The following is a 10,061-nucleotide window of genomic DNA, read 5'->3' as shown; positions in this document are numbered from 1 at the left end:
GCATCAACCCTCTCTACAACTCCCCGTGGTTCCGATGGTTTCGGATCTACCGGGGTCTCGGTGGAAACCACTCCCTGAGCCCCAACCTAACTTCACACTCAACATGTACAAAAACAATACAATCCAGTCGTGCTGTAAAATTGGAATCCAGAACTTATGGAAAATGTGCTACAGACCTGTCAAATTGCTACTCAGAGCCTTTTTAACAATGTTAGTCAGAGCTTATGTAAAAAGGACACTCAAAAACTGTGTAATTTGACCTAAGTACTTCTGTAAGACTGTAAATACCTCTGGAAAATGTACCTCTAAACACCACATGAAATATTATCCAGTTTAAAAAAATCCTTATTTCCACCCTGGTCGGCCATAAGCGAAAGACGTGACGTCATGCGAGACTGCGCAGTACGAATTTATTTCCGTCATCGCGAAAATTTGCCCCAGAAAAGAGCGATCTAACGGTTACTAAACGCAAATTCAAAATGTCACATAAAAATGCTTCAGTTGTACATTTGAAGGCCTAGTATTAGAGATGGCAGTGATCCGAGCAAACGTATATGCTGTGTCCGGACCGCTTTCGTAGTACGCTTCCACTCCATTATCGTTGTTAAGGTCAAGATGTACGCGGCGATCGGCTAGGGTTACGAAATACGTTCCAGTGGCAGAGCTTCCACAATTTATTGTGAATCTATCGACTTATAGGGTACGTTCAGTAACCCTCTTTGATGACAGCGCTTACTAAGCGATGCCAGATTTTCACTACTGTACGCTTTTTCGCGTTTCCGGTTTTGACGTCATGATTCTCAGCGCTTGCTCATCAAAAAAACCATCTAATCGATATGGTTTTTTTGATGGCGTGACGTAGCGCTTGACTGTTGTTGGCGCGGGATTTAAAAATTAAATTGCAATAATGCTATTCCAACAGTAATTTTATTAGTTTTCTTTTTCAAAACTACTACTATTCAAATAGCCATACTTTTTTTAAACTATTTCATTATTTGCGAGCTCGTTAATTATTGAAAAGAGCCATTTGCGCTTCGTAATGTTTTGAGGGCCAGTAAGACGTTTCCACAACTCCTATTTCTAAAACAGCGCTAACTTCAAAATGTCACTTTTCCGTTCAACAACCTTTTACGTCACTGTGACGTCTCGAGCCCATAAACCAAACATCAAGAAAACAGCGATTTCTTTGAGATTTTCGTTACTGAACGTACCCATATACTCTAAATTTCCAAAATATGTTAAAGAGGCAAACGCTTGAATTCGAAGGCCAACAATAACTATATTTAAAATGATTTTCGGAATTTCGTTTCTTAAAACAACTTAACTAGAAATAAGGTAAATTAGTGACGATAAAAATAATTAATTTCAGTTATATTGATTAAGAAAAACCTCCTAATTGCGTCTGGACTCAAGAGGTTTATTTTGCTTTATCAACTTCTTTATTTTAGTATCCTCTGGGAATTTTACCACATTTAAAATACAATTAATTCTGAAGACGGCGGTGTAACAATAGGATATAATGCCCTAAGAGTCTTGTCTCTGAAAATGCGCAACGCTTTCGTTAATGCAATTCAGAATGGAGAAATTTAATGGATTGTTACGTAAACAGTTTGGCCCATTCATTACAGAGGAGGATAACAGATGGTTTTTTCAATGGTACGGTTAAAAGAAATTTTATAATTTAGAACAGTCTTCAAATTCATCTATTCATTCGTACGCTTATGTAATATGAAATGACACTTCTGCCTGTATCCACAGCCACTGATGACATTTGAAGGGTTTTTACCCATTGTGAATGCGTTCATGTGAATTCAAATGACTCTTACGCGAACTTGCATAGTCTTACTGATCACATTTGAAGCGTTCTTCAGCAATGTGATTGCTTTGATGTGCGATCAAATCGTTCTTCCACGCACTTGCATATTCACACTGATCACATTTGAAAGGTTTTCACCACTGTGAATGCGTTGATGCGCGATTAAAAAAACCTTCAGCCTGCAGGCATATTCACACTGATCACATTTGAAAGGTTTTTCACCACTGTGAATGCGTTGATGCGCGATCAAATGATTATTACGCGCACATGCATAGTTACACTGATCACATTTGAATGGTTTTTCGCCACTGTGATTGCTTTGATGTGCGATCAAAATATTCTTCCACGCACTTGCATATTCACACTGATCACATTTGAAGCGTTTTTCGCCACTGTGAACCCGTTGATGCGAGATTAAATTTCCCTTCCGCCTGAATCCATAACCACACTGATCACATTTGAAAGGTTTTTCACCACTGTGAATCCGTTGATGCGCGATTAAATGAACCTTCTGCCTGCAGGCATATTCACACTGATGACATTTGAAGGGTTTTTCACCACTGTGAATGCGTTGATGCGAGATTAAATTACCCTTCCGCCTGAATCCATATCCACACTGATCACATTTGAAAGGTTTTTCAGCATTGTGAATGAGTTGATGTCTGATCAAAGCACTCTTTTTTGTACTGGCAAAGTCACACTGATCACATTTGAAGGGTTTTTCACCACTATGAATGCGTTGATGTGTGATCAAGTGACTCTTACGCGCACACGCACATTCACACTGATCACATTTGAATGGTTTTCCACCACTATGAATGCGTTGATGTCTGATCAAATGACTCTTACGCGCACACGCATAGTCACACTGATCACATTTGAAGGGTTTTTCACGACTATGAATGCGTTGATGTCTGATCAAATTTCTCATACGCGTAGATGCGTAGTTACACTGATCACATTTGAATGGTTTTTCATCACTGTGAATGCGTTTATGTCTGATCAAATGACTCTCGTTCGTGGTGGCAAAGTCACACTGACCACATTTGAACCGTTTTCCTTCGTTACTTTTTATAGTGTGACGTTGTAGATCTCTTTTAAATTCAGTAGAATATTTGAACCGAGTGGAACGTTTCTTCTTGAACTTTCCTACAAAAATATATAAAAGAAACATAAAAACGCCATATATCCCTTCCAATTTTGTACAATAACATTCAAGCGCATTTCATAATAAAAGGTAATGCTGAGGCGTTCGAAATGAAATTGGTTCATTAAATAAATTAATCATGGATAAGGAAAACCCCTTTGACATTGACAAAGTAGTTTTCTTGGCCCACTATTGTTCCTAAATTAAATCAACGACCTTCCGGACACATTAGCTTCCTCCCTTTGCCTATTCGCGAATGACCTTAAAATTGACCGCGTATTTCAAGCTGACCTTGCTCGCCTTTTAGACCTGGTCTTACCTTCAACAGTAACAAATCCATGGCTCTATCCATTGCGCGCGCGACAAAGCAAACCCCGCGTTACCTTGCCCGTACTATCTGGTTTAAATATATATTCAAAGTGCAAAACCCGCCGTCGTGTCATGTGGTGCTACTCGCCCTAATTAGAACAAATTTCCAATAAGCTGTTAACTCGGCTCTTTCACCTATACTTGAATTTGGTAGCCAACAATGGAACCCATTTCGAGCCGCTGAAATAAAATTACTGAACATTATTCAAGCCTGGGCATCAAAAATCCCCTTTCACCTTCTCAAAATCTTTTTTTTTACCTCTCCGAGTGACTTATGTCACGGAAAGGTTCTAATTTCGACGTGTATGTCTGTCTGTGCGGGTGTGGGTGTGTGGGAGGTGTGTGTGTGTGTGTGTGTCAGTCTTTGATAATGACTTACACCCCAGGGGACTGTGTTGCCAGTTTTCAAATCGGAGCAAACGTTTTCCCAAATTCCGGACCGGAAATTTGGAAAATTGTATTCCTCTTACAATACCTATTTTTCCATTGTCTGTCTAACACCCCTATCATCCGGTATTTTGTCCATCCCACATGGCTTCTACTCCACCATAATCGTTTAGGTTAAGACATACGCGGCGATAGGCTAGGGTTACGAGAAACGTCTAGCCTTCCAATGGTGTGGCTTCCACTAAAGGTTCACGCAATTGCGGATTTTCTTATCCATACCTAGGATTCGAATCCTTTATATACTACCCATTTGTAAGGCGACGCAACAGGCGTATGCTTCATTTCAAATGTCAATATTAGTCAAGTCTCTCAAGAATGATTAATTGTTCTTTTTTAAAACGATGTAACGCTCAGTAAGGCGAATAGCTAACGAAGAAAATATATAATATTAATTATATTATTACCTCTCCGAGTGACGTATGCCACGAAGAGGTTCTAATTTCGACGTGTCTGTCTGTGTGTTTATCTGTAGTTACACCCCACGTGACCGCGTTCGCAGTTTGCAAATCGGAGCAAAAGTGTTCTTAATTTCCGGACCGCATTTCCCGGAAATTTCGAAAATTGTATTCCAATTACACTTGCTATTATTTCATTGTCTGTCTAACACCACCATCGTCTGATTTTTTGTCCATCCCACATGGACACCCCCTGTACTGTCTGGTTTCTAATCACCATCATCTTCTGCTCTTTGTCCATCCCACATGGACACCAGTCTGTACACACTGGCTTCTACACACCAACATCTTCTGGTCTTTGTCCATCCCACATGGACACCAGTCTGTACACACTAGCTTCTACACACCAACATCTTCTGGTCTTTGTCCATCCCACATGGACACCAGTCTGTACACACTGCCTTCTACTCCACCATCATCGTTTAGGTTAAGACATACGCGGCGTTAGGCTAGGGTTACGAGAAACGTCTAGTCTCCCAATGGTGGGGCTTCCACTAAAGGTTCACGCAATTGCGGATTTTCTTTACCATACCTACGATTCGAATCCTTTATATACTACCCATTTGAATAAGGCGACGCAACAGGCGTATGCTTCATTTCAAACGCCAATATTAGTCAAGTCTCTCAAGAATGTTTAATTGTTCATTTTTAAAACGATGTAACGCTCAGTAAGGCGAATAACTAACGAAGAAAATGTTTAATATTCATTATATTTATTACCCCTCTCCGAGTGACGTATGTCACGGATTGATTCAAATTTGTGTCTATCTGTAATTACTCCCCACGTGACCGCGTTCGCAGTTTGCAAACGTGTTCTCAATTTCCGGACCGCATTTCCCGGAAATTTCGAAAATTGTAAACGAAGTAAATACTTAATATTAATAACATTTATTTTTATATTTAAGATAATCTGGTTCCTCAACTCAAAATTAATACGAAAAGAGTTAAAAAGCAGTCTATGTGTTTGTCTGTATGTGTCCGTCCGTTGTTAAACTATTGCGCTGCGTTAGCCGTTCGCCTTGTGTTGATGTGTTAAGAAATCTTACAAAAGCTTAATATTCCCTTTTTCTATAAGATAAAGGGAATACGTGGAAATATTTTTCGTAATTTCGATGCCTTTAGTAGTTTTGTAGCTTTAAAGCTCCGTTTCATTTTGATATTCCAAGTACATTTTTTAATATTATTATTTGAAATGGCTGTTTAAATATTACTTAAGCTATACTACATCTGTATATAGAATAATCCTTACATTAGTGATTACAAGAAGAACGCTAAGGCTTACACTCTGACGGGTAGTAGTAGGCCTAGTGAACTAAAGAGTAAATAATTGAGGCCCGAGTTGTAGTAAACTATGGGTTTTGATTTTCGTGTCTGTAATGAAGAGACATTAACGGTTCAGAGTGAGCCGAATGTTAAATACACGTTTAAATAGTCGGATTTAGATTTTATAATAGAAGAAAAGATCATAGTGGCAATTAGATCAGTGAAAGGGCTAATGGTAAACGGATTGTAGCTACAAAGAGAGTATAGGGGAGGAGTGGAAAGAGGGGAAAATCTTGTTGCTTTTTTCTACCGAGCATCTTTAATGCGCAGTACCGAGGCATTTCCGTTTGAGGCCTAAAATGGTATCGTAGGTGGCGCGACTGAGCCGGAAACTCCCTCGTACCACTAGTATAATTTAGGGGCAACATTGTAATTTAGCCTTGTGGAGCGGGGGAGCTTCCACTCCTGCCCTATACTCTCTTTGGCTACAGAGTTTTCATTCTTTTTTTTGGTGCGCATGGACTTTCAGTGCGTCTAGCCACAAATCAGGTTTGGTGTTATTTAACGTTAACACTCATGTCGGCAAACTAAGAATATTGTTGAGGTGAAACTGCAAACCAGTTGTGAATGTAGCTATGAGAATATAGAGTAAACAGCTGAAGCGTAGACAATTGGGCCTTTACAAATACATAAAGGTTATCTCTCTCCAAAATTAAAAAATACACTTCATTTCCTGTTCTTTTCCCCATTGACTGATTTCCATGTGTCCAAGATTTATCCTTATTGGATGTAAAATGTCGTCTGCTTTTCTGTATATTCGCCATGCTTCGAAAACTGCTTTAATAATTCGTAAATTTTTACTTCAAAAAAGGAGAAATAATTCCATATGTAGTTCTATATCAAGGTTAATAAGTTTGTAAGTAGTCGTCTTGACTCGGAGAGGTAATATTTTGGGTTTCCCAACTTTATGTACTTGTTTTAATATTTAAGATAATCTTATTTCTCAAATCAAAATTAACACGAAAAGGGTTAAAAAGCCGTCTATGTGATTGTCTGTGCGTGTCCGTCCGTTGTTACACTAGTGCGCCGCGTTAGCAGTTCGCCTTGTGTTCATGTGTAAAGAAATCTATAATATAAAGTGAATATGTGGAAATATTTTTCGTAATTACGATGCCTTAGTAGTTTTGTAGCTTTAAAGCTCTGTTTCATTTAGATATTCGATGGATAGTTTTTAATATTATTATTTGAAATGGCTGTTTATATACTACTTAAGCATAAGCTATATTACATCTGTATATAGAATAATCCTTGCTTTGGTGATTGCAAGAAGCAAGCTAAGGCCTTGACTCTGTCGCTTAAATCAAGTTTTATCCGTAATAGGCTTAGTGAATCAAAGAGTAAATAATTGAGACCTGAGGTGAAGTAAACTATGGGTTTTGATTTTCGTGTCTGTAATGAAGTCTATTATGTAAGGTCCCCATAAGTCAGAAACAAAGTCAATTTATGTTATTATTAAAGCATAAAATTACGTACCTGCAATTTCTGAACGAGACGACGCGGTATTACCTTCGTATATCTTTGTAGCTACATTTTCAAATGTCTCCGAGTCGGACACCGAACTGTTCTTTTCAGCTTCAATCAGAACTTCGGGTACATCGATTTCCATCGAGACGGAGGTCAATTCTGATAGTTCATTTGGGTTACAGTGCAGTTTAGGCAAACACACTGGCACACTCAATGACACCGAATCAGCAAACTCACGTTTTGGCAAGGACAGTTTCTCAGTTTGATTTTGTCTACTATCACTTTTCTTTGCATCTGTCAAGGTGATTCCGGATTGGTTGTCATCAAGATCGTTTTCTAGAGAATCGCTTTCGACATCTGCCTCAAGAGAAAGATCCAAATGTTTTTCGACTTGAACCTTCAATTCCGGAACACGAAATTTCAGCGACCGAGTTGTAATATCCTTTGTTGAGACACTTTGCGATTTACGATAAGAATCGTTAACGTTAATATTGTTCTCGAGAGGTTCCCGTGGCGAATCGCTTTCCGTCGTTGAGTCAGGAGACATTTCGACTTCGTTTTTGACCTCGAGGTCAGGTAAAGGCGCGCAAAGAGGCAAACCGTCACTGTATTTCATTTTAGAGGCACTTACATTCGTAATTCGCCTTATTAGCCCCATTTTTTCAGCCTTTTTCAAGGTAATTTTAGTTTCGGTGTTTTTATCGCCAACCTCCGCAAGCTCAGGAACAGATGGTGATTTTGGAATAATATCTTCTTTACCCAGCATGCCCTGGACATTGACAGCTTCGGCATTTCGCAATGACCCTATTTAATGAAAAACATTGTGTCTTATTAAGTATCTAAATTAAACTACATCAGGTTGGGTAAGCGTTACTATATTGCCACATGATGTCATTGGCAATTAGTAAGCCTTTTAAACAATACATTACACGGACCATGTCCCTTACCAGCAATAAGCGACGTCAATTAGAAGCATAATTAACATCAGTGAAGCAATCGAAATTTACGTACCATTACCAGATTTTTTGAGTTTATTGGCCTCCGTGTCAAGTAGATTTTGGGAAATTTCGTTGATTATCTCAGCAGCTGTACTTAGCAAACTATACAAATAAAAACAGTACCGTTTTCAATATAAATAAAATTCTAGATTCTAAAAATTTACGAGAGATTGTCATGTTTATTGTAATATAAACGGTCTACGGACGCTTTTAGCGACATCAGTTTTGCCATTATCGACTAAACATCCAAATACCCAAGTCGCCCCTTTAAATACCTTTGAATTTCCTCTTTTGGTTGATGCTGCGTCACAATTGAAAGGGTTAATTCCTGGCCATTAATTCCAGAATCATTTTCCATGGGTTCAGTTTTCACATTAGCTAATTGATGTATTCCACTTTTCTCCTATTTTTAAATTAATTAACAATAACTGAACTCTCACTCTTAACATGATTCTCTTTCCCAAAGACCATGAAAAAAAAAGAATGTGCCATACCATCAGATCTTTGATTCTCCTTTCCAACTTTTTAAGGACCCAAGTAAGTCTTTCAATTTCGTGTAATTGCTTATTTATCATTAATGTTGTTTTCTCTCTCTCTTTTTCCATTTTTGAAATTAATACATTACACTAAACAAAAATTGCAACACTTAATATTCTCGGGAATTTCTTTGGCTAAAAGTATTTTAAAGGGAAAAAGGGGGATCAGCAACAAAGGTCCTCGATGGGTTTCTTTGTTAATTAAGAGGGACATGTTACCAATATACCCTGAGATGAGAGACAATCCTGATAGGTATTGTCACCAATAATCTTAACCCATAGAGGTTGGTTCTACTTTAAGGGACACAATAAAAAAGGGTTATGGTCCTAAAAGGGTCTCTTGTTTTTAAGCTTAATTTCACAATTCTCAAAAAATTCCCCTATGCTTTGAAAAATACCTCTGCTTCCAGTTTGCTGATTCGATCATCCTTGGCTTTTAGTTCATTGATCAGATCATCTTTGCTTAAGTGATCGTAGTTACGATTTTCCTCATCTTTCATTTCCTAAAAACAAAGTTTCCGTAATTTTCAATTTGCCTCAAACAGGGAATATTTCAATAATTTCGGAAATACCTCTTTAATCGCCACCCTTTGAAGATTTACTAAACTCATTTCGGAACTTAGTAAAGGGAGTTTGTGAAATTGTAAATCTTTCCTAAAGTAAAATATTTATTCAAACTCAAGGTGTATCAAAAACGAAAGAATAACAAAAAAGGGTTCCCCGCACATTGTAGCTTTCGCTATCAAAGCTTAAAGAAATATGGCAAAGCTTAACTAGTGCAAAAAGGTTGTCACAACCATCACAACTAATAATGTAATTTTGTCCAAGACTATTGAAATCCTCAAGCGCATTTTATGAATACAGCTACATCTAGCACTTATAATTATTTATTCTGCTAGTACTTTTAGTTTTTGAAATAGCAAAAATTATCCACTCCTTTTCAAGGTATAGTAGTTTCGATAGGTTTGCATCCGTTGCACGCCTTATTTACATTTAAGTTGCATTATATTCATCACTTACCAGCTTAAACGTTCAACCATAACACGACAGTCATTCACAAAATCCATCATACTTGGTACAGCTTCCCTGTTAAGATAACCTTCAATTATTTTTTATTATTACTTGGTACAGTAGCTGTCCGCGCACACTTCATTGCAGTGAGCCTGAGCGCAGAACTAATAAATTAGCAGCCCGAAAGTTTATGAGAAACATTTCAGAGGTTGAGTCCGGGCTCACAATACGTCACAAAGTGAGCTTGGAGCTGAGGTGAGTCTAGGTTTAACGGTAAAATTTACGAGATCTTGCCCTGACTACCTTAGCCTTCTTACAAACTGTATGCCTTTTTTGAGCTCGATCGAGCTGAATTCAAAACTACCATCGAGCCCGATCATTTTAAAAACAAGTTCACTGTTTTGAGCGCCCCAATTTTATTTATTTCAATCTCTACAGTGATAGGAAGAAATATTATCCGCAAATATGAGATAGCCCGAGCTCGAAGTAAGCCTG

General features: G+C 38.1%; 2 protein-coding genes across 3 annotated transcripts; both read right to left on the bottom strand.

Annotated features, from left to right (window-relative positions):
* Positions 1–1,842: 1,842 nt before the first annotated feature.
* LOC149646966 (uncharacterized) lies at positions 1,843–8,536 on the bottom strand. The gene is made up of 7 exons (XM_089849570.1): positions 8,295–8,536; positions 8,033–8,121; positions 7,653–7,825; positions 7,259–7,589; positions 7,031–7,180; positions 2,172–2,965; positions 1,843–1,905 (listed from the first exon to the last, which is right to left on the bottom strand). The coding sequence occupies exons 1-7, from the start codon at positions 8,375–8,377 to the stop codon at positions 1,843–1,845; spliced, it is 1,683 nt and encodes a 560-aa protein (XP_089705696.1). The 5' UTR covers positions 8,378–8,536.
* A 184-nt stretch (positions 8,537–8,720) lies between these two features.
* On the bottom strand, positions 8,721–9,660 carry LOC149646965 (uncharacterized). 2 transcript variants are annotated; one of them, XM_089849679.1, is made up of 4 exons: positions 9,576–9,660; positions 9,128–9,209; positions 8,954–9,058; positions 8,721–8,846 (listed from the first exon to the last, which is right to left on the bottom strand). In XM_089849679.1, exons 1-4 carry the CDS (start codon positions 9,623–9,625, stop codon positions 8,757–8,759), a joined length of 327 nt encoding a protein of 108 aa, XP_089705805.1. In that variant the 5' UTR covers positions 9,626–9,660; the 3' UTR covers positions 8,721–8,756. The 2 variants fall into 2 exon arrangements, with proteins under 2 accessions (XP_089705805.1, XP_089705806.1); XM_089849680.1 differs by having other exon boundaries at positions 8,747–8,849.
* Between the last annotated feature and the right edge of the window lie 401 nt (positions 9,661–10,061).

This window comes from Phalangium opilio, unplaced genomic scaffold, assembly GCF_054372755.1.
Source record: "Phalangium opilio isolate 3A_F unplaced genomic scaffold, DU_Popi_V2 ptg000089l_1, whole genome shotgun sequence".
In the NCBI taxonomy this organism is placed as follows: Eukaryota; Metazoa; Arthropoda; class Arachnida; order Opiliones; family Phalangiidae; genus Phalangium; species Phalangium opilio.
Note: the sequence above shows the minus strand (reverse complement) of the source record. Positions and strands in the feature narration are given on the sequence as shown.

Excerpts from the sequence above, each read along its gene's own strand:
- LOC149646965 (XM_089849679.1), bottom strand. The coding sequence starts at position 9,625 with ATGATGGATTTTGTGAATGACTGTCGTGTTATGGTTGAACGTTTAAGC. Across the intron at positions 9,210-9,575 it reads ATGGTTGAACGTTTAAGCTG|GAAAGATTTACAATTTCACA; the intron begins GTAAGTGATGAA and ends ATTTTACTTTAG. Across the intron at positions 8,847-8,953 it reads TCAGCAAACTGGAAGCAGAG|AACCAACCTCTATGGGTTAA; the intron begins GTATTTTTCAAA and ends CCCTTAAAGTAG.
- LOC149646966 (XM_089849570.1), bottom strand. The coding sequence starts at position 8,377 with ATGGAAAATGATTCTGGAATTAATGGCCAGGAATTAACCCTTTCAATT. Across the intron at positions 7,590-7,652 it reads TAATAAGGCGAATTACGAAT|GAGGTCAAAAACGAAGTCGA; the intron begins GTAAGTGCCTCT and ends TTACCTGACCTC. Across the intron at positions 1,906-2,171 it reads AATGTGATCAGTGTGAATAT|AACGATTTGATCGCACATCA; the intron begins GCAAGTGCGTGG and ends AGTGCGTGGAAG.